This window comes from Osmerus eperlanus, chromosome 22, assembly GCF_963692335.1.
Source record: "Osmerus eperlanus chromosome 22, fOsmEpe2.1, whole genome shotgun sequence".
In the NCBI taxonomy this organism is placed as follows: domain Eukaryota; kingdom Metazoa; phylum Chordata; class Actinopteri; order Osmeriformes; family Osmeridae; genus Osmerus; species Osmerus eperlanus.
Genome location: NC_085039.1, coordinates 10,051,669 through 10,073,679, shown reverse-complemented (window position 1 = coordinate 10,073,679; position 22,011 = coordinate 10,051,669). Strand labels below are relative to the sequence as shown.

At 52.3% G+C, this 22,011-nt stretch overlaps 1 protein-coding gene across 1 annotated transcript; it reads right to left on the bottom strand.

The window, feature by feature from the left end:
- Window positions 1–9,316: 9,316 nt before the first annotated feature.
- card14 (caspase recruitment domain family, member 14) lies at window positions 9,317–21,420 on the bottom strand. The gene is made up of 20 exons (XM_062448298.1): window positions 21,004–21,420; window positions 20,199–20,336; window positions 19,268–19,593; window positions 18,969–19,127; window positions 18,365–18,484; window positions 18,115–18,240; window positions 17,770–17,919; window positions 17,432–17,557; window positions 17,213–17,319; window positions 16,395–16,453; window positions 16,100–16,166; window positions 15,606–15,822; window positions 15,218–15,344; window positions 13,532–13,787; window positions 13,111–13,174; window positions 12,200–12,320; window positions 11,770–11,934; window positions 11,359–11,477; window positions 11,132–11,247; window positions 9,317–10,750 (listed from the first exon to the last, which is right to left on the bottom strand). Exons 1-20 carry the CDS (start codon window positions 21,326–21,328, stop codon window positions 10,543–10,545), a joined length of 3,096 nt encoding a protein of 1,031 aa, XP_062304282.1. The 5' UTR covers window positions 21,329–21,420; the 3' UTR covers window positions 9,317–10,542.
- Window positions 21,421–22,011: the final 591 nt, after the last annotated feature.

Below are 22,011 nucleotides of genomic sequence, written 5' to 3'. Positions count from 1 at the left end.
ACACACACGTACACACACCTGTCCCCTTGCAAGGTGTAGGAAGGATAGATGACACAGGCACTCAGTGGCAGCTCTGTTTGACAGTTGCCTGCCCAGCCCCTCACCCCTGCTCCCTGCACCCCCTCCCTGCTCCCTGCACCCCCTCCCTGCTCCCTGCACCCCCTCCCTGCTCCTGCACCCCCTCCCTGCTCCTGCACCCCCTCCCCTGCTCCCTGCACGCCTCCCTGCTCCCTGCACACCCCTCCCTGCTCCCTGCACCCCCTCCCTGCTCCTGCACCCCCTCCCTGCTCCCTGCACCCCCTCCCTGCTCCCTGCACCCCCTCCCTGCTCCCTGCACCCCCTCCCTGCTCCCTGCACCCCCTCCCTGCTCCCTGCACCCCCTCCCTGCTCCCTGCACCCCCTCCTGCTCCCTGCACCCCCTCCCTGCTCCCTGCACCCCCCTCCCTGCTCCCTGCACCCCCTCCCTGCTCCCTGCACCCCCTCCTGCTCCCTGCACCCCCTCCCTGCTCCCTGCACCCCCTCCCTGCTCCCTGCACCCCCTCCCTGCTCCCTGCACCCCCTCCCTGCTCCCTGCACTCCCTCCCTGCTCCCTGCACCCCCTCCCTGCTCCCTGCACCCCCTCCCTGCTCCCTGCACTCCCTCCCTGCTCCCTGCACCCCTCCCTGCTCCCTGCACCCCCTCCCTGCTCCTGCACCCCCTCCCTGCTCCCTGCACTCCCTCCCTGCTCCCTGCACCCCCTCCCTGCTCCCTGCACCCCCTCCCTGCTCCCTGCACTCCCCTCCCTGCTCCCTGCACCCCCTCCCTGCTCCCTGCACCCCCTCCCTGCTCCCTGCACCCCCTCCCTGCTCCCTGCACTCCCTCCCTGCTCCCTGCACCCCCTCCCTGCTCCCTGCACCCCCTCCCTGCTCCCTGCACCCCCTCCCTGCTCCCTGCACTCCCTCCCTGCTCCCTGCACTCCCTCCCTGCTCCCTGCACCCCTCCCTGCTCCCTGCACTCCCTCCCTGCACGCCCCTGCAGACATGTGGCCAAGACATCGCCCTGATACTGTGACGAGACTCACACAGGTGTTGGAGCAGACTGTTCCATCTGGAGTGATAGACATGGTGGACCCGGATTCAGTGGAGGTGACCCATGAAGGAACTGAATTGAACTGAACTGAATTGAATTGAACTGAATGAACTGAATTGAACTGAATTGAACTGAATTGAACTGAATTGAACTGAATTGAAAAGAACTGAACTGAAGTACATTGAAAATTAATTTCCTGGCTTCTTCTACAATCACTTTTCACCATGACAGATTTGCCCTGCAATGCTCCAAACCAAAGCCCCTCTGGTCAACAAATCAGGTCAATAAATCAAAAGGGTGTGTCTGTCCTATACTACAGTTCAGCATGGACAATCTTTCAACAGGGCGCTTTTTACAGCATGTTTGTGTGGAGCGCTGGCATGTGTGTGTTTATTGTGTGGCATGGCGTGTTTGATTTGTGTCCCCGTGCCTATTTAATCACTCCTGTGCATCGTGTTTGTTGACCTTTAGCTATACCTGGACGTGGTTGTTTTGTGTGACCATTTCTGTGGTTTCCCGGTATTGCACCAACACACTGGCTTGGCCCTCCGTGGAAGGGGGGGCCTCTGGGAGAAAACAAGCCGCCCCTCGAGGCACCGTGGGGGGGGGGGGGGGGGGGGGGGACACGTGGCACGTGCCTGGACGGCTGGACTGGAGGCTTAGCTGCTGCTACTGAGAAGGCTGTGTCCATTGCTGCTGTTTCTCTCAGCAGCAATGGACACCAGCCTTCTCAGTAGCAGCAGAGAGAGAGAGAGAGAGAGAGAGAGAGAGAGAGAGAGAGAGAGAGAGAGAGAGAGAGAGAGAGAGAGACAGAGAGAGAGAGAGAGAGAGAGAGAGAGAGAGAGAGAGAGAGAGAGAGAGAGAGAGAGAGAGAGAGAGAGAGAGAGAGAGAGAGAGAGGGGAGTGTGGGCAAGAGGGGAGTGTGGGCAAGAAGGGAGTGAGAGAGACACAAACAATCATGTTTGGGGAGGAAATCTATTTTTTACATTTCACAACACCAACACTTCAAATGAGGCAAACTGACACACAAGCTGTTTTAAAACAACAGCTTGGTACACAAACACCAAAACACTTGTTATTTTCTCTCCCAGAGGAGACTCAACAAACTCCCCCTCAGGGATCCACCCAGGCCTGTCTGCCCCTGGCCTTCAACAACACACCCGTGTTTTTATCTCAACTCTCAGGACACAGAGAGGTAGGAAAAATACAGCGCCAGACCCAGCTCCAGCCTGCTGTTTAGTCTGTGTGGAGCTGGGATGGGAACATCTCTGTTCCCAGGGCACACACACACACGCGCTCGCACACACCCAAAACACACACACACACACGCTCACAAAGGACGCACAGTTCCACCAGGACATACTGCTCCACTGACTCACAAGGACAAACACATGTGCGGTACTTGTTGTACCTTCTGGCACTGAGAGCAGGGCGCCGGGGAGATAACCGGCCCCTGGGGGGAGCTGAATAAAAACAAATGTGCCTTTCTCTCCCTCTCCGTCCAAGTCAGAGAAGGGGAAACTATACCGGGGAGTCTACTGTGTGGATATGATGGCTCCTCATCAGAAAGCAGGTATCGACATACAGTCTTAGACGCACGTAGTCCCCCTCTTAACCTATCGCAAATCCATTTCCCATCGCATTTCTCAGAGCACGCCGGGGCGAGGAACCCGGCAGGTGCGTTCGTTTTCGACGCGAGCGCCTCTCCCAGGCGCCTCTCCAGGAGGTGTGACCGGAGCGTGTCCTGACAGAGGCAGCTTCGGGTGCCCGGCACAGCCCTGCTCTGCACGCTGACGCTGGAACAAAACCGGCCGCGCCGTCTGGCACATGGGGGAGGGGGGCGCCGCCCGCACCGCCTCTGTGACATCATCTGCGGTGCTCTGCCGGGGGCTCACAGGATCACTGGAACCGGTATTGTTAAACAAATTCATGGAGTCTTTTATGAGGCCAAGATGCAAACCCCCGATGGTTACGAGTAATTCAATATTTCCCTGAAGAAATAAGGCGCTGGTGGCGCCTTGTGATGAAAAGGGCACAAGTGTCCATTTTAACAGAGAAGAGCTGGGAGATTACAAGAGAGGGGGGGTGTCAGAGGGCAGAAGGGAGGGGTTTCGGGGGAGGATGGGGAAGATAACGTGGCGATGTGTGCGCGCGTGTGTGTGAACGCTGAGGGCTTTAATATGATGACTCCAAACCAAAACTGTCTGGCAGAAGCCATTACCAGCCTTGTAGTAGACTGCAGAGAGAGAGAGAGAGAGAGAGAGAGAGAGAGAGAGATAGAGAGAGAGAGAGAGAGAGAGAGAGAGAGAGAGAGAGAGAGAGAGAGAGAGAGACACACACACAATATACACACACACACGGAGCAGCTCCCTTTAATAAAAGGGGGGGCCCTTTAGAGTAGACTGATTAGAAATATCATTCTGACGCCTGCTTCTCTTTCTCATTAAATGGAGCCGTGCAGACCTGGGATGGCTGTAATAACCTGGAGGAGGAGAGGGGGGATGAAATAACGGAGGTGATAGACAGAGAGGGAGCCTTCACCCGTCTCCTCCTCTCACGCGCACCACCGCCGCTTTCTGTCCTCTCTCTCTCTCTTTCCCTCTCTTTCCCTCTCTTTCCCTCTCTTTCCCTCTCTTTCCCTCTCTCTCTCTCTCTCTCTCTCTCTCTTCCTCTCTCTCTCTCTCTCTCTCTCTCTCTCTCTCCTCATCGCTTCTCCTCCCTTTCTCTCTCGCTCATTCCCAGCTTGTTTACTCCCACTCGCTCTCTCTCTTTTTCTCCCCCACAAACAAACACACACACACACACGTGCACACACACACACACACACGTGCACACACAAACACACACACACACGTGCACACACAAACACACGTGCACACACAACACAACGTGCACACACAAACACATGATGGCTGCACTGGCTCTTTAATCAAATTCCACTTCCTCAGCTTTGATTTCTCCTGTCTCTCACATAAAGCACAGGTATAAATAAACCCAGCCGTTTTAGGAGGGAGCTGGGGCACACACACACACACACACACACACAAGCACACACACAATCTCTGAAGCGTCCACACACACATGGTCCTGTACCTACTCACACGAAGACACACACATCTTCTACTGCTTTGACCCACATACTCCCAAATATTTGTTTCCCTACGGTATAGTTTCTCTTTTACAAATTTTTACGAGGATAATCAACATTTACCAATCAACATACTATTTATGCATACCATTTTATGGTAATGTATATGCATCATTAGCATCTAATATTAGCATTTCACCAAACATCTATTCAGTAATGTTCATCCACATCATCATTACTTTCCCCATCACTTCATGATCGTTATTGTTGTTGCTGAAATTATGTTTCTCTCAATTAGCATTATTAGCATTATTCATGAGGGCAACTTAGCATACCATGTCCCTCCCCAATTCATATTAATGCTACTGTTCCAACACATGGATGCATCACTGTTAGTGGTTGTGGTACGATTATGATAGAGGGGAGAATCGTCTGCTGGGAATGGAGCAGAAAGAGTGGGTTTCCCTGCTGCGAAGGAGATGGCCTGATAAGTAAGGTAATAAATACTCCAGATCCAGCCATGAACCGCTCTCTCTCTGTTTTCTCTCTCCCCCTCTCTCTCTCTCTCTCTCTCTCTCTGTTTTCTCTCTCCCCCCTCTCACTCTCACTCTCTCTCTCTCTCTCTCTCTCTCTCAACCCTTTCTAACCTCTTCTATCTCTCTTTACTCCCACCCTGTCAGACCTTCCCACCCTCGTTTTCCCTTCAAATCTTTCTCCCTCCCTCTCTCTCTCTCCCCTCTCTCTCTCATTCGCTCCCTTCTCTCTCTGTCTCTGCAGCCCCTGTGGCCAAAGAGGCATCTGCTCTGCATGCTGATGTCATCTGGAGATAATAACCAGGCCCAGCGTGGCACCAGACCACAGTCAGCGCCTCGGCTCCCTTCAACCTGCTGTGGCTTACTAGGACCTGGCAACCCTCACCCAGAGGGAGTTTACTAAGAACCTGGCAACCCACAGCTGTTACCCCCCCCCCCCCCTTAGGATCATGTCAACCTGCTCAGGGGGGGTGGGGGGTGGAGGGTTAGGTTAACAGATAGGTCTCCCTGTAGGTAAACCCAGAGCAGCAGGAATAAGAACTGCTGGTGGACACAAAAAGGTGGTGCACCACTGGGATCTGGCAACCTGTGGCTATAATAGGATGCAAATACGTGAGTCATCAGGCACAAACAACTGGATGATCGTTGTCCGTGTCTGTGTGTATTTGTGTGTATATGTGTGTTTTGGGCTTCAGGATTAGAGTCAGGTGCACTGTGCATTTGCATCACAGCAAAAGAGAGGACAGGGAAGAGCGAGGATAGTGTGTCTTGTGTATCACGTGTGTGTATGTACGTGTGTGTGCGCATAAGTGTAGATGTGTGTTGTGTGTGTGAGTGGATGTGTGTGCTAAGTTGAATCCCTCCTAAAAATCCTCCTTACCTCCACTCAAGGTTCTACAACACATTACAGGAACACATAAACCTACTCTCTCAGCCAACACACACACACACCACACATCAGACCGCACTCCCATTCCAACAACATTACCACAGAAACGATACTTACACCCTAATTCACAGAGCTCCCCAACCCTCTGTGGGTTTGTAATTCTGGTCTACCCTTTCCTAGAGTGGTTGAGAGCATTGTGGTGTGTGACTGTGTGTGTATGTGTATTCCTCCAATGTGGTATGAAATGAGTTGAAATGGGAGTCCGTGGCAGAGAAGAATTGAGTTAGGGATGAAGGGATGTTGCGAGGAGAAAGAATGTGTATGGATGGATGGATGGATGGATGGATGGATGGATGTCGGAGAGAGAAAGAGGTCTTGTCCCCCGCCCACCTGCACTGTGGTCGATTACTGGATCTATTAAGGAACCGCTAACATGCGTCAACTGACCCATTGGACAAGGAGTGGGAGGACTATTAAATGACCAGGATTGACACAAGCTCTCTCCCACTCTCTCTCTTTCTCTCCTTCTCCCTCTCTCGCTTCTCTCTCTCTCTCTCTCTCTCTCTCTCTCTCTCTCTCTCTCTCACTCTCTCTCGCTTCTCTCTCTCTCTCCCTCTCTCTCTCCCCCTCTCTCTCTCTCTAAGTGTGTTTTTTCACCTTTCAATTGTTCTCTTTTATTGTTGCTCTCTCCATCTTGGTCTTTTCTCCTTCCCTCTAACCCTTCCATCCCTTCTCTCTCACTCTCCCCCTCTTCCTTCCTGTCTGCGAGCGTCACACTCCTGGCCCACACGTCTGCCTGTCTCTCAGGAGAGGGAGGAGGGAAGAGAGGAGGAGAGAGGGAAGAGAGGAGGAGGGAGGGAAGAGAGGAGGAGAGAGGGAAGAGAGGAGGAGAGAGGGAAGAGAGGAGGAGAGAGGGAAGCCGGGTAGACGGAGAAATCAAATTGTCTGCCTTCTAATTCCCCCTGACGTCCAATTGGGCCTATTTGCCTTTCCACAACCTGGAGGGAGAGAATGAGGGAGAGGGGGAGGATATGACCTGAGGATGAGGGGAGATATGTGTGAATGTATGTGTGTGTGTGTAAAAGGGGTGGGGGTGGTTGGCTTTAGGCAGAACCTCAGAATCTCTTGTGCTCCATGTCAGATCGAGCATGGATCAACGAAACGCCGAAGGCTTCCCACACCAGCATTTCTTCCAAGGGTAGATGTTAACACACGGCGCTGACATGAAAAACTCAATTGATCTCCGAAAACATGTGAACATTTAAAGTAAAGAAAAACAACATTATGTGTGTGTGTGAGAGAGAGCGTTTGCGTGTGTGTGTGTGTGTGTGAGAGAGAGGGAGGGAGACAGGGCACAGGGCTGTACACGGCCAGTCCCATGAGTAGGGCTCTGACCCTGGCTTTGTTTGGCCCTGACTCTCCTTGAACCTGGGCACAATGGAGCCTCTCTCTCTCACTCTCTTTCACACAGACACACAAACACACACAGCAACCAGCCTCACCCCTCACTGCACCCCTTGGTATTTACCAGGCCAAAGGAGAGAGAGGGAGAGAGAGACATAGAGAGAGACATATATATATAGACGGGAGAGACATAGAGAGAGAGGGACATATATCTATAGAGAGAGAGAAACATAGAGAGAGAGACATATATATATAGACGGAGAGACATTGAGAGAGAGGGACATATATCTATAGAGAGAGAGAGAAACATAGAGAGAGAGAGACATATATATATATAGAGAGAGAGAGAGAAGACAGGGAAAGATAGAGAGAGACAGGGAGAGAGAGAGACAGGGAGAGCGAGCAGCAAATACAACAACAAAGTCATTTTGCCTCGTTCACATGCACACTGTCACAGAACTTGGAGGCCAGAGAGACACAGGCACAGCAGAGACAATGCTTATATCTTGGCCTCCATCAGGTCTTACTTGCCATCTGAGATAAAGCCAAAAGCTTTCACATAAGGGCTTTGTCCATGCTGGTACACAAGGGCAGGGAACTGTCCTTTAGGTGAGCTTGTTGTTGTATTTGTGTGTGTGTGTGTGTGTGTGTGTGACAGATGCACGTCTGGAGAGATGGTTCACACGTGATAAAACTGCCATTCCTCTGTCACGTGGTTCACAACCATGCAGGTCACCAGTGGGTGAGAGAGAGAGACAGAGAAAGAGACAGACAGAGAGAGAGCGAGAGAGAGAGAGAGGAGAGAGAGAGAGAGAGAGAGAGAGAGAGAGAGAGAGAGAGAGAGAGATAATCAACGATAGAGGAGGGAGAGTTAGAAGGGAGAATTTATTAAACACAATAATAGGGGAGTTGGACGAGAAACTGTATATATACAGAACATTAGCTGAAAGAGAGAAAGAGAAATACTGTAATGATTCCAGGGAAAACTTGACAAAACTTGACAAAGAAACAAGAGTGCGCAAGAGAAGGACACTGAGAGCGAGAGAAAGAAACCGAGAGAGAGAGAGCGAGCGAGAGTAAAAAGGAAACCTTCATTTCACATACAGCTCTTCACAGCAGGAGTTCTGGCCTTGTACCAAAGGAAACTTACTGGGCCAGTGGAGGAGACAGTACACTTCTCTCTGACGTGTTTGGGTCCATAATGAGTAAAACAGCACATGGTACTAAACTTATGAGTGGGCTGTTGTTTCTAATTAAGGAGAAGGGTTTTCCCCTGACATGTAAAAAAGAGAGACTGGTGGGGGAATGGTTTCCTGCAAAAGACTGTACACAGTAAATTTGAAGTGAAAGAAAACAGAAAAGTAAAGAAAAAAAACCCACTGTAGCCTTTGAGTGCACACCCCCCCCCACACACACACACACACCCTCCCCCCCGACACACACACACACACACCCACACCCCCCCCCCCCACACACACACAAAAAAAAACACATACTGTTATTTAAAGTGATTGCAAGTGACAAGCCTGCTGTTCCCAACATTGAAACTCTATCAATTAAACATCAGAATACTCCCCAGTAGTTTTGCTGCCAAATACATTCTTCATTCCTTTAATCCCCAGTCCTGAAACCAAGCCCAGTTCAAAAGCCTCCACGAGAGAGAAAAAAATATATATCAAAGCGTGTTAAACTTGCCCTATGGTGCAGGGGTGGAGGGAGGGGAGCTGTGTGTGTGTCTTGGAGAAAAGGATGAGACAGGGAAGATGGGCTGAGCGTTCTTCCCCCCGCAAACATATCCCCCTCTCCTCCTCCTCTCTCTCTCTGTGGCTTGGCTGGGCTCGCCGTACACAGGCGTGTTTCTGTCTCTAATGATCTCTGACAACACACAAATCACTGGAGTGGTTTCCCGGCAACCGGAGGGGGGATACTGGACTCTGGCGGAGCTGAAAATGTCTTTCTGAGGGGAATAAATTGATTCAGTGGAAGTCTTAAAAAAAAAAACCCAAGTCAATAATCACCGCCAGAGCAAAAGAGCAACATTAATTTAGCTCGGATGCGTCAGCCAAGTCTAGCGAGTGGCTTTAGACGATCGTGTCACATGCAAAAAGCACAGTGGCGCAGGCTCTTTGCGGAGATTAGACACATCAAAAAATGAATAATTGTCTTATCTAATTCCCCCCCATTCCTCGTCTCCCTCTCGTCCATCTCTGTCTGCACCATGTATTTTCCCTCGCTCAACCACTCCCTCATAGAGATTCACCTCTCTCTGCTTCCCCCTTGTGGGGAATAGGCGTCATGAATGACCGATGTCTTGAAAACAATAAAGCCCAGGCAATGAAATACCTCACTTTATTAAATTCTAAAATGTAGGCTACCTTTCTTGAACCGTATACTTTTTTAATGTGTAGGCAACATGTTAATCTGTAGCTGTATCGATCATATGTCACGAGGAATATTAATGGAATATTTAATGGTTAATGTAATATATAGTCTAATCTGAAATGAATTAAAAAGCTTCAGTCCCCCATTCACATTTAATACAAAATCCCTCTAATTCGGTGGTCCAATTACGACATTTTGTGGGTAAAAGTTTATATACGTAAACATATAGACATACAAAAGACACACATAAAGAGAAAAGTACTCCACCGTATATCTCTACCCATTGTTCGATCCTTCACATTTGACAACTATGAAAAAACTGATGTATTTCCTACAACAATGACTTGCTTGACAGGTCACATGATAACAAACGGTTATTGGAGCGCTGGATGGGCTGGCGGGTGAGTGTTGAAAGACTGAACACGCGAAATAGGAGAAGATGGAATTATGTCGGCTTGCGGTGCTGTAACCTTTAAATAAAAATATAAAGCGCGACTTGGCGCAATGTTCCTGACAGGTACAGCGCGACATCCTCATGCTTAAAGAAATGGAAACGAGTCAAGTTCTACGTACAACTTAATGTAACCGCAGTCTCCCCAAGGCAGCGTGTGATTAATCAGACACTGTTTACTCTTTAACAATAAAGATACAAAATACACGTTCCCAGGCCAGAAATAAAAGCGACGTTGTAAATCTTTGAGTGCGGGAAACAGAACATTCTTCACAACATTTCAGAAATGGCTCAAGTAACACTTGTACACCCATAATGTTGATCGATTTCCCTCATGTAACTTCACACATAATGTATACAATACATTAACAATACACAGCATAGAACAATATGATCTGATATCTTCATGATAAACTGGCTGTCTTTATAGACACAACAATAATTCCCCAGATCGGGGGAGAGGTTGGATAACGCAAAATAAAATATTATAATAACGAATAAATACAACCCTTGGGTGCTTGCTATATATTAGGGAAATGTACCCCCAAAAATATTTGTACAGGATTCTATAACCACCTTTCTTCCAACCACCAGGAACCAGCTTTCACAGGTAACTCATCAGAACGGTATCATAGACACACAGGTTAAGGTCAAGGAACATTCTATTCTATCCTACCCACGAATACACACTGAAGTATGATTACAAAACTGCAGCCAGCCCCCACCTTCACCACAGGTCTGGCTCCACCCAGACGATCTTCTTCTGCTCCTCCCAGATGAGCGTGCGCAGGCCGGCCAGCAGGGCGGCGCTGTCACACCAGGAGTCAGCGGGCACGCTGCGGTAGAGGCAGGGCAGCTTGTCCAGCAGGGGCTCCTCGCTACGGCAACACTCCAGCAGCTTCTCCTCCGACCAGCCCTGACGCGCCAGCTTGCTCCTGAAGGTGCGTATGTGTGAGAGGGGAGGTGGGTGGGGGGGTGGGGTGAGAGGGAAGGTGGGGGGGGGGGGGTGGTGCGTGTGTGTGTGTGAGAGGGGAGGTGGGGGGGGGGTGGTGCGTGTGTGTGTGTGAGAGGGGAGGTGGGGGGGGGTGGTGCGTGTGTGAGAGGGGAGGTGGGGGGGGGGTGGTGCGTGTGTGTGTGTGAGAGGGGAGGTGGGGGGGGTGGTGCGTGTGTGTGTGTGAGAGGGGAGGTGGGGGGGGGTGGGGGTGAGGGGAAGAAAGAGAAAACAATCAGAAGACTTAAGAGTGACGTGCTGCAGCCCCTCCCAGAGCGTGTGCGTGTGCCACAGGCCGTGTTTTCAGTGTGAAGAGAGCGCGTACTTGAGCTTGCGGGCGGTGCGCTCCGTCTGGGCGATGAAGATGATGATGGGGAAGATCTCCGCCCGGTGCAGACGCCTCACGCAGTCCAGCCCCAGGGGCAGCACGCAGTGGATCCCCTGCGGACAGGTTCCAAAGTCCCAGCATTGACACTTCGATCTCCCCCGTCCCAGTATGTAGTCTGTGTGTGTGTGTAAGTGTGTGTGTGTGTGTGTGTGAGAGGGCCTCACCTGCTTCACCACCCTCTCCACGCTCTGCAGGGTGTAGCAGCGGTTGCTGCCCGGCTCACACTCCTCCAGCATCTCTGACCTCTGGAGTCGGGCAGCACGCTCACTGCTGCTCAGCAGCTCTGCGGGGGTGGGGGGGAAGGATGACGGAAGGAGAGAGAGAGAAACATTGGAGACACGCACTATGAACCCCCGGTTAACAATGGCTAACCATTAACACTAGCGATGTCGCGGTGGCCACTCGAAACCCAATCCTCCGAAATGCCTCGACGTACTCAAGGGTAAACACACAGATCCCGCCTCCCCCCGCCCCCCCCCCCCCCCGGTCGAAACCGGCGTGACCGGTTCCGGCCTGCGGCCCCAAAAAACTGTATCGATGCACGGCACGGCCACTAGGGGTGCGACGCTCTTTACCAGGTTTGCAGAGCTGGAAGCCCTGCCACTCTGCCACTCTGCTGTCCAGCAGGCGGCCCAGGATGGACGGCAGCAGGAGGACGGGCCGGCACACGGGGGGGTAGTGGGGGGTCACCAGGGTGTAGGGCATCAGGGTCACACACCCCCGCGGGGCACACGCATCGCCTGGAAAACACCATGACGCAACGTGAACAAAAACAGCAGACAGACGTGTCGCCTAGCAATCGAGAGGCGTGTCGTACAAGGTGACACAATGAGTGTTTATCGAGACAAAAAAAAAAGGAGCGTTCGATGAAAAGAAACGTTAGGGGGATAGGAATACAGGTTTCCTATTCACGGCAGAGGGAGATCGCCCTCCGAGGCGTTCAGGGACTCCAAACCCATTCATCGTGTTTCTGAACGAGTGGGTGGAGTTTTGGATGGGAGTTACCTTCTTCGACGTTCTTGTCATTGTTGTCCTCCACGCTGACCCACAGTGGGTTCCTCCCCTGGCGGCCCGTGCTGACGATCCGCACGACCTTCTGCTTCTCCCTGGCCATCACCCGCTCAGCCTGGGGAAGGAGGGAGGAGGATAGAGGGAGGAAGGAGGATAGAGGGAGGAAGGAGGATAGAGGGAGGAAGAAGGATAGAGGGAGGAGGAGGATAGAGGGAGGAATGAGGATAAAGGGAGGAGGAGGGAAGGAGGGAGGGAGGATAGAGGGAGGAGGAGGATAGAGGGAGGAAGGAGGATAGAGGGAGGAGGAGGGAGGGAGGGGGATAGAGGAAGGAGGATAGAGGGAGGAAGGAGGATAGAGGGAGGAGGAGGGAAGGAGGGAGGATAGAGGGAGGAGGAGGGAAGGAGGGAGGAAGGAGGATAGAGGGAGGAGGAGGATAGAGGGAGGAAGGAGGATAGAGGGAGGAGGAGGGAAGGAGGGAGGGAGGATAGAGGGAGGAGGAGGATAGAGGGAGGAAGGAGGATAGAGGGAGGAGGAGGATAGAGGGAGGAAGGAGGATAAAGGGAGGAGGAGGAAGGGAGGAGATGAGTCACTGGGTGGGAACAGTCGGAAGAGCCCCGATCTAAGAAGGAATTCTCGTCTTTTTAAGCTCGTTTCAAGTTCATGTGCAACAAACACCGAGTGCAGTACATGTACACTGGATTTCTTGGCCCTGCTCCTCTCGACTGGTTCCCAGCGAGGAATATGATTCCAAATCTTCATTTCCACGCAAATAATCCTAATCCTACGTCAGAGAACATCATGATAAACAATCGAACACATGTTTCCCCTTGTTTACGTCACGGTATGATGCAGAGCCCGGGGACTGGGTGAGGGGACCAGAGGAGCGACGGAGGAGGGATCTTACCTTGCTGCGTGTTGTGGGCTGGAAGCTCATGTCCTCAATGGCTCTGATCAGCAGGCGCTGAGCCCTGAGGTACACACATACACACGTAAACACATACACACATACATACACACAGAGTCCTTTAACACTTTGGGAGTACTGACTCTCAGTATCAGCTCATGAGCAGACCTGGGTCAATCAAAGGAAATCGACTACGTGAAGGTAAAAAAAAAAAAAATAGTTTAGGTGGTGTTTGATTTGCATCACAATCAGGCACCGACGGGACTCATCCGCCGGTTTCCTGGCAGTGAGTGAGCCGAATCAAGCGCACCCAGTATTTATGAACGATAACTGACAGAGGGTTTCCCTGCCATGTAGAGAGGGTCGACCGGCCCCCCCCTCCCCCTCCTGTGCCCTGCGGCGTGCCCCGCGGCATGCCCACCTGTAGTAGTTGGGCAGCGTGCCACCCTGCAGGTCCAGCAGCTGGCAGGGGTGGACGTGGCTGGCCAGCCAGATGCTGCTGGGGCCAGCGGGCCGCGTGTTGGTCACGTGGAGGATGTCGTTGCAGGACACGGCCAGGGCCCCGCCGGACCCGCCCGGCAGGGACATGTTGACGCGCACGTAGAAGGAGTCACCCGACGGCGAGTCACCTGACAGGGCCCCGTCGCTCTTCATCTGCTGCAGCAGCCTCTCGTAGGCTGGGAGACAGAGAGGGGAGAGAGGGAGGATAGACAGAGGGAGGATAGAGAGAGAGGGAGGATAGAGAGAGGGGGGATGAGAGAGAGAGGGAGGATAGAGAGAGAGGGAGGATAGAGAGAGAGAAGGAGGATAGAGAGAAGGAGGATAGAGAGAGGGAGGGAGGGGAGTGAGGGAGGATAGAGAGAGGGAGGGAGGGGAGTGAGGGAGGATAGAGAGAGGGAGGGAGGGAGGGGAGAGAGGGAGGATAGAGAGAGAGAGAGAGAGAGAGAGAGAGAGAGAGAGAGAGAGAGAGAGAGAGAGAGAGAGAGAGAGAGAGAGAGAGAGAGAGAGGAGAGAGGGGGAGGATGGAGAGAGAGGGAGGATGGAGAGAGAGAGGGAGGATAGAGAGAGGGAGGATAGAGAGAGGGAGGGCGGAGGGAAGGAGAAAGACAGGCACGGGGTTAGTGTTGTGTGTCATGTGACTGTAATACTGTACACTGTAAAATATATGGTGTGTTTTGCTCTGTATGCACTCATTTGCAGATAAACTCAATAGATTATTTTAGGATTAAGGGTTAGTAAACTTTAGTATATGCACTGAAGGGTCTATCTCTAAAATATCTGGAATGGAATTTAAGTTCCAAATAAAACTCCAGCACTTCATTTTATGGCGCAATATATCAGTTTACGGACAAAACATTCCAATGACATTCAACAAAATGTATGCAACCTACTTTCAACATTAATTCAACGTCCTTTTTTATTAACTATTGAAAAGCACGAAAGATTTGCTTATAGGATCAACCGTTTTCCTTTTGCACGTGTGCATTTTTTGGAAGGTCAAACTATAAATCAAAGTCAATTCAAGGAAAGTTCAGTCAGTTCTAAGATTACAATCAAGCTCATGAATGTGGTTTGTCAGCGTTATTTCCACGCTAAGTGTAGTATCGATGGGCCAGACCTTCTCCGTCACTGACAGACACAGTATCTCCTCAGGCCATGGAGCAACTGTTCCATTTCTTCCAAGCATGTGACCTTTTTTAACACACCACCCATCAATCATAAAGTCGTTTTTTTTTTAAATCTTTAAGCACTATGTTTACGTTCCAAATATGTTGTGACTCCTAAAGAACATGAGGATTTCAGATTTCTCTTTTTCGATGTCGGCGACATCAGCATAGATATCCATTGCTGGTTTACAATCAGGAACATTTAATTAAAATCAAAACATCTTTCATTGTGATAAAAAAGCACCTATGAACAATTCACATTATTCTACCCTTCCTGAGGTAAACGCTGACCTGACAGTGACTGCCTCGCTAAAAAGAGTTCTCTCCTCCATGTAGCTATTACTAATCCAACCACATAAAACCAGCGACTGTCCAAGGCGGAGGGTCCACAAGGTTGGTGAGACACCACACACCCTGAGCAGTGCTACATGCAGTCTTACCATCTTGGTTGGGTCGTAAGGAGAGGTGGCAGAATCCTTGGACCTGCCCCAGAGCCCACAGTGCTTCCTCCAGGGTGGAGTCTTCCAGCACCATGCTCAGGGCCTGCTGGGCTTGCTCATACCTCACCTGGGGAACACAGTCGCACCGGGGGGGGGGGCCATGAGAATCACGCTTGCGGCTCTGCGACTGGGGCTTCAGGTGTGGTGGGAGGTATAGTTCTGACACAGAATGGCTGGGTTTTTGGAGTGAGGTTGGCACCGGAGAGAGCTTGTTTCCTTTTCGGGCTTTCTGGGGTTAATGTAACTGGTGCAGGTTTGATATTATCAACATATAGAAGAAAAATGTTACTCATACACACCGACGCACACACACACACACATTCCTCACCTCCAGTATCTGTGCTCCCTGGCCGATGCCCACAGTGTGGGCAGCTGAGCCCTCCGTCACCGCACGGACGAACACACCTGTCTTGTTGCCCCCGACGACCTGCAGCTGGCTGAGCAGCGCCTCCCCTTGGAAGGAGATGGTGAGGGCGCGGCCTGTGATGCGCATGGCCCGCGGGCGAGAGCGAAGCAGGAAGGGCGGGGCTGACGGCCTGGAGTGGCTGTGGATTGGTGGAGAGGAGTGTCAATCATCCAGACACTACTACAGACCAGATACTCTGAGGACTTAAATGATCCTGTGGATGCTCTATAAAATATTTTTAATTGTTAATATAGCCCTAATGTTAAGAAGGCTGAGGAGTTGATTAAGTCATCCTGGTTCGCTGGATTGGGTCAGAACTCTTCCCACACCTAAAAGTGAAACTATAATTTAAACCACACAGAGAACAATGAGTTTCAATGAGAAAGCTGTGGAATAGTTGAGTCAAACTGCCTCACCCATTAGTGGTCTTGCGGTTGAAGGGAGGAGTTGCAGGTGAACTTAGGGCTTGCTCATTGTCATTTTCTGGAAGTGAAACAAAAGAGAGACTGTTGGGTGAAGTTGGATGTTAACAGGCTTAAGTATTCCACATACCGGGCAGGCATCTGGCAGTTGGTCACACGCAATTAATACAAATAAATACTTAGGGAGTGTGTTGTCTTTAATACAAGGGTGTTTTCAACAAACACCCATATTCACGCATACAAACACGCACACACACACACAAACCCACACACACACAGGTCAACCTACCGTTGGAGAGGAACATATATTCGTGATCCAATAAGGAGTCGGTCTCAGCAGCTTCCAAGCTGGTGGAGGAACAATACAAAATATTTGTTTACAAAAAAACACACCCTCTCATTCTCCACCTTTCTTTCTTTCTTTCTTCAAGTCTGCACTTGCTGGAAATTAGAGATAGAATTGGGTTGTCATAGATTTCATAAAAAAACACAAAGAAGATCAAATACTGAGAGTCTATCTGTTCTATTCAGTTCTATTCTATTCTTCAACTGTGTCATGTAATTGGGTCAGACTGCAGACTGAATTGTAGTTAGTCATTACACCTTGAGACAAGGAGCTCCCTTCTGTTTTCCAAATTCCAGACTTTGGTGTCACTAGGTCAAGGGCAAGGTCGCAGAGTAGACAGAGAGAGACACACAGACACACACACACACACACAGACACACACACACACAGACACACACACACACACACACACAGACACACACAGACACACACACACACACACACAAACACACACACAGACTCACACACACACACAGACACACACACACAGACACAGACACACAGACACACACACAGACACACAGACACACACACACACAGACACACACACACACAGACACACAGACACACACACACAGACACACACACAGACACAAACACACACAGACACACACAGACACACACAGACACACACACCCACACACAGGCACACACAGACACAGACAGAACGACAGACCCACACACACAGACAGACAGAACGACAGACACACACAGACACACACACAGACAGACAGACAGAACGACAGACACACACACTCCACCTGTGGTCTGTGTAGAGGAGCTCCTCCCGTCGTCGTAGCGACTCTGGAGACGGAGGCTCAGCGTGTCGCGAGCGCAGGCTGATATTTTGCGGAGCAGTTTCATCACACTGTGACACACACACACTTTTATATTTCACAGGAAGAATGATAAGACACATTAGATGTTATTACTACATATGCTAAAAAAACACAGACACACACACAGACACACGCACGCACCTCTACATTGAAGCAGTTGAAAGAGGAAGGGTTGAGGGCGTCCATGCGGCAGAGTGTGGGCCGGGAAGGGGAGCCGGGGTGAGGGTCATCACTGCTGGAGCCCTGGCTCTCCCAGCTGAACCTCTCCTGCACACACACACACACACACACACACACACACACACACACATGAGGGTATGCTATTTTGTGAATGTCTGTGTGTGTGTGAATGTGTGTGTCTGCATATACAGTATAGGTGTGTGTTTGTGTGTGTGAACGCAAACTTGGGTGTGGGTGAGCCTGTGTGTGTGAGCCTGTGTGTGTGTGCTTGTGTGTACACGTGTGTGTGTGTGTGTTACCTCAGAGTGGTCCAGGTATCCTCTCCGGGGGCCCCAGTTCGGGAGGCTGAACATCCTCTCCTGGAGCTCTACCAGCTGGCTGCGCAGGGTGTCCTTCTCCCCCAGGCTCCGGGCTATCTGGGCCTGGGCCTCATCTCTGGACAGGTAGGCCTGGGGGACCCAAAGCTAGCTGTTACCCCCATTGACTCCCCTTGAAGCTGGAGCTGACTAAAATAGCTGTGTTTTTGGAAATAGAGTGCCCCCGCGGCCCACAGGCAGACGGGCAAAGAGGTCGTTTTTTTTTTTTTGGGGGGGGGGAGTGAGACAGGATTAGAAGCGGGGAGATGTGTGACGGTGTCTCCTCACGTGGTCTCTCTCCATCTGGAGCTCTCTCATTTGGCTCTGCATGACGGAGCTCTTCTGCTGGAACATGGCACAGTCCAGGGACATCTTCTGGGTCTCCAGAGACAGGCACTCCTTCTGCTTCAGCAGCTGGAGGACCAACGCACACACACACACACACACACAGGGGTCAAAGGTCAAGTCCTCAGTGTGTGCGATTGGGTACCAACGTAGTTCTCAGTTCCTGGTGCATGTGAAACACACACACACACACCTCCTCTCTCTCCTTGGCCAGCCTCTCATTTTCCTCTCGGTATCGTCTGAGATGGTCAGCCAGCTCCGTGCGCCCATCTATGGCCTCCGCCAGGTCCTGGGCCAGGATCTCCTCCCTCGACTGGGGGAGGGAGGGAGAGAGAGAGAGAGGGAGGGAGAGAGGGAGAGAGAGATGGAGAGGGAGAGAGAGAGGGAGAGAGAGGGGGAGAGAGGGAGGGAGAGAGAGGGGGAGAGAGAGGGGGAGAGAGGGGGAGAGAGGGAGGGAGAGAGGGAGGGAGAGAGGGAGAGAGAGAGGGAGGGAGAGAGGGAGAGAGAGAGGGAGAGCGAGAGAGAGAGGGAGAGAGAGGGGGAGAGAGGGAGGGAGAGAGGGAGGGAGAGAGGGAGGGAGAGAGAGAGGGAGGAAGAGAGGGAGAGAGAGAGGGAGAGAGAGGGGGAGAGAGGGAGGGAGAGAGGGAGAGGGAGAGAGAGAGGGAGAGAGGGAGAGGGAGAGAGAGAGGGAGAGAGAGAGGGAGAGAGAGAGGGAGGGAGATGGAGAGAGAGAGACACAAAGTTGAATAGAAGAGTGAGTTGAAGGAATGGGACGACAGCGCGGCGTCGTCTCTCACCGGCATGAACTCCTCCGCCTCCAGCAGCCGCCTGCGCAGGGTCTGCACCTCCTCCCGCAGTTTCTGCGTCTCGCCCGAGGAGGCGCACTTGAGCGAGCGCTTGCGCTCGAAGTCGGCCTCGGTCTGGGACTGCCTCAGCTCGATCTCCAGCTGGTAGACCTGGAACCCACAGAACAGAGCGCAGAACCGTCGGGACAAGGGACCACCGACTCCAAACCACCGAGCAGAGGGAACACGCCGGAAAGCGACGTCGACCGAATCACGGGGTCAAACGCGAAACGTCCGCCTCCGACGCCCACCTTCAGGTTGAGGTCGCGCAAGCGCAGGTTCACGGTGGCCTTCTCCTCGATGGCGGCCGTGTAGCGCACGTACAGGTCGCACTTCTCGTCCTTCAGCCTGGTGACCTCGCGGCGGGCCGCCGCCAGCTGCCTCCTCACGCGCTCCTGCTCGGCGCGCAGGCGGCAGCTCTCCTCGCTGTCCTTCATCACCTGGCCCAGCTCCGCCTCCAGGGCAGAGCAGCGCTGGCCGTGGCGGCAGGCCTCCAGGCGGGCCGCCTGCAGCTCCTTCTGCATCCCCGTCACGGCCCGGACCAGGTACTCCGTCAGCTCTGAGTACTTGATCAGCCCTGAGGGGAGGGGATGAGGGGGAGGAGAGGGGAGGGGAGGAGGGGGAGGAGAGGGGATGAGGGGGAGGAGAGGGGAGGGGATGAGGGGGAGGAGAGGGGAGGGGAGGAGGGGGAGGAGAGGGGATGAGGGGGAGGAGAGGGGAGGGGATGAGGGGGAGGAGAGGGGAGGGGAGGAGGGGGAGGAGAGGGGATGAGGGGGAGGAGAGGGGAGGGGATGAGGGGGAGGAGAGGGGAGGGGAGGAGGGGGAGGAGAGGGGATGAGGGGGAGGAGAGGGGAGAGGATGAGGGGGAGTAGAGGGGAGGGGAAGGGGGGGGAGCGGAGCGGAGAAGAGACGAAAACAGTAGAGTGGAGTAGAAAAGAATAGAGCGGAGGAGAGGATGAGGGGGAGGAGAGGGGAGTGGAAGGAGGGGGGGGAGAGGGGAGGGGAAAGGGGGGGAGAGCGGAGTAGAGACGAAACAGTAGAGTAGAGTACAATAGAGCGGAGGAGAGAGAACAATTCACTTTTAACAGACAAAGACAACATTTACACCATGCTTCCAGCTCAGTGTGCAGCACGCTAAGGGAACCGTCAGACAGGGAGCGAGACAGAGAGGAGAGGCCTCACCGCTGAAGCCGGATGGCTCGATGCTGGGCTGGAGGCCCGTGACCTGGGTGTACAGGGCGGGGTGGTGGATCATCAGGCTCTCCAGCAGGGCCATGGCTCCGTTCCTGCCCTGGGTACGGAGGAGGTCCAGCATGTAGCCTGGCAGGGGGGGGGGGGGGGGGGGGAGGAGGTTCAGGAGAGGAGAGGAAGAGAGATGCGAGAGATGTTAGGGGGAGTACAGGGGAGTGATGAGGACAGGAGATGATAAGACCAGGTCAGGGATCAGTAGATCCTCCCAGGTTCTAACCCAGTCCAAATAATCTACAATTGTCACTTGTCTGTCTAAACATTTCTCAGCATGTCAACAGAAGTCTGGGGGTCAGATGGCTGAGCGGTTCGGGAATTGGGCTATTAATCAGAAGGTTGCTGGTTCGAATCCTGGCCATGACAAATGACGTTGTGTCCTTGGGCATGGCACTTCACCCTACTTGCCTCAGGGGGTATGTCCCTGTACTTACTGTAAGTCGCTCTGGATAAGAGCATCTGCTAAATGACTAAATGTAAACGTAAATGTAAGTCTCTCAGAAGGCACAGGCACAAACCCTGATGCGGCACCCTGAGACTGGAGCACAAGACCCACAATGCACTCCAAAACCAAATACAACAAATGTTTTCTTGCACCACCACTTTTTATACAGCCATAAAACCTTCGAATGGCCTAAAGATCCACAACATCCCCAATAAATTCAAAGCGAGAAGCACAGACACTCTCATAAAGCTCGGAATAGAACTACAAAAGCGGACACATCGGGGGGGGGACACTTACTGGTCCTCATGGAGCGGTTGCTGAGCTGGTGGCTGGACAGGATCTCGTCCTCGTCCATCTCGGTGAGCACGCGGGCCTGCCGCAGGTACGGGATCAGGATGCACGGACGGACGCCCAGGGAGATGCGGTGGCGGCTGTCGTTGATCAGCTCCCACAGCTCCTCCTCGCTCATGTCCTTCGGGTCGGGATGCTCCGACGCACGCTCCTCTGCCACGGTGGAAGACATGGCGTGTGCGCGGTTGTGTGCGGAGGTGCTGAATGACACGGGCTCGGTCGGCGATGACTGAACTCCAATGATAATAGTACTAACAGTAATGGTGGACATCCACGCTTCAACTCAGTCAAACGCAGCCAGCGACATTGCTGCGTGGAGAAAAGGAGAGTGGCTGTGGCACGAGCATTAACTGTGCCTGTAAACGAGATATGTCTCGTCCTGCCCCTTTCTCTGTAGGCTTCAAAGCGTGACCTAGTGGGTGTGTGCGGGGAAACCTGAAATACCGGACACTCACTCTGCAGACAAGCACACCCAAAAACAAGGGTCTGTCACAACACCCATCCGCACACTCACACATACACACACCAGAGTACTGAGTGCGTATATGTTATGCGCACACCTTCTCTTATTACAATCAAGAAAACATCCTCGTTTCCCCCCTCACCCAAGTCTCTGACATAGACGTCTTCATTTTGACAGCCTGGTCCTTACTCAATATCCGTTGACGGCACACAAAGCTTTGGCTGCACCCAACGTGTCACATTTAATGAATGGAGCCATATTGCTGTTTGTCAAAGGGATCCTGCTCCGAAGACGCACACATGCTCACAAGCGCGGATATCAGAGAGCGCCCAAGCACGCTCTAATAATTCCTAATCACAGTCGAGCAAACACAGACCAAGGTTGTTGTCAGGAACAAACACGCGAGCAGCGAGGCTTTGAAGTTCAAAGTCCATCTTTCAAAGCTGGAAGTAGAGGAAAGAAATGGTTCTAACTCATCTTTGTACAGTAGG

Bases quoted from the DNA above. Each gene is read 5' to 3' on its own strand.
- card14 (XM_062448298.1), bottom strand. From the start codon at position 21,328: ATGTCCACCATTACTGTTAGTACTATTATCATTGGAGTTCAGTCATCG. The intron at 12,321-13,110 runs GTAAGATCCCTC...CTCCTTCCCCAG, and splicing joins AGCCCACAACACGCAGCAAG to GCTGAGCGGGTGATGGCCAG. The intron at 11,935-12,199 runs GTAACTCCCATC...GGTGTTTTCCAG, and splicing joins TGACAAGAACGTCGAAGAAG to GCGATGCGTGTGCCCCGCGG.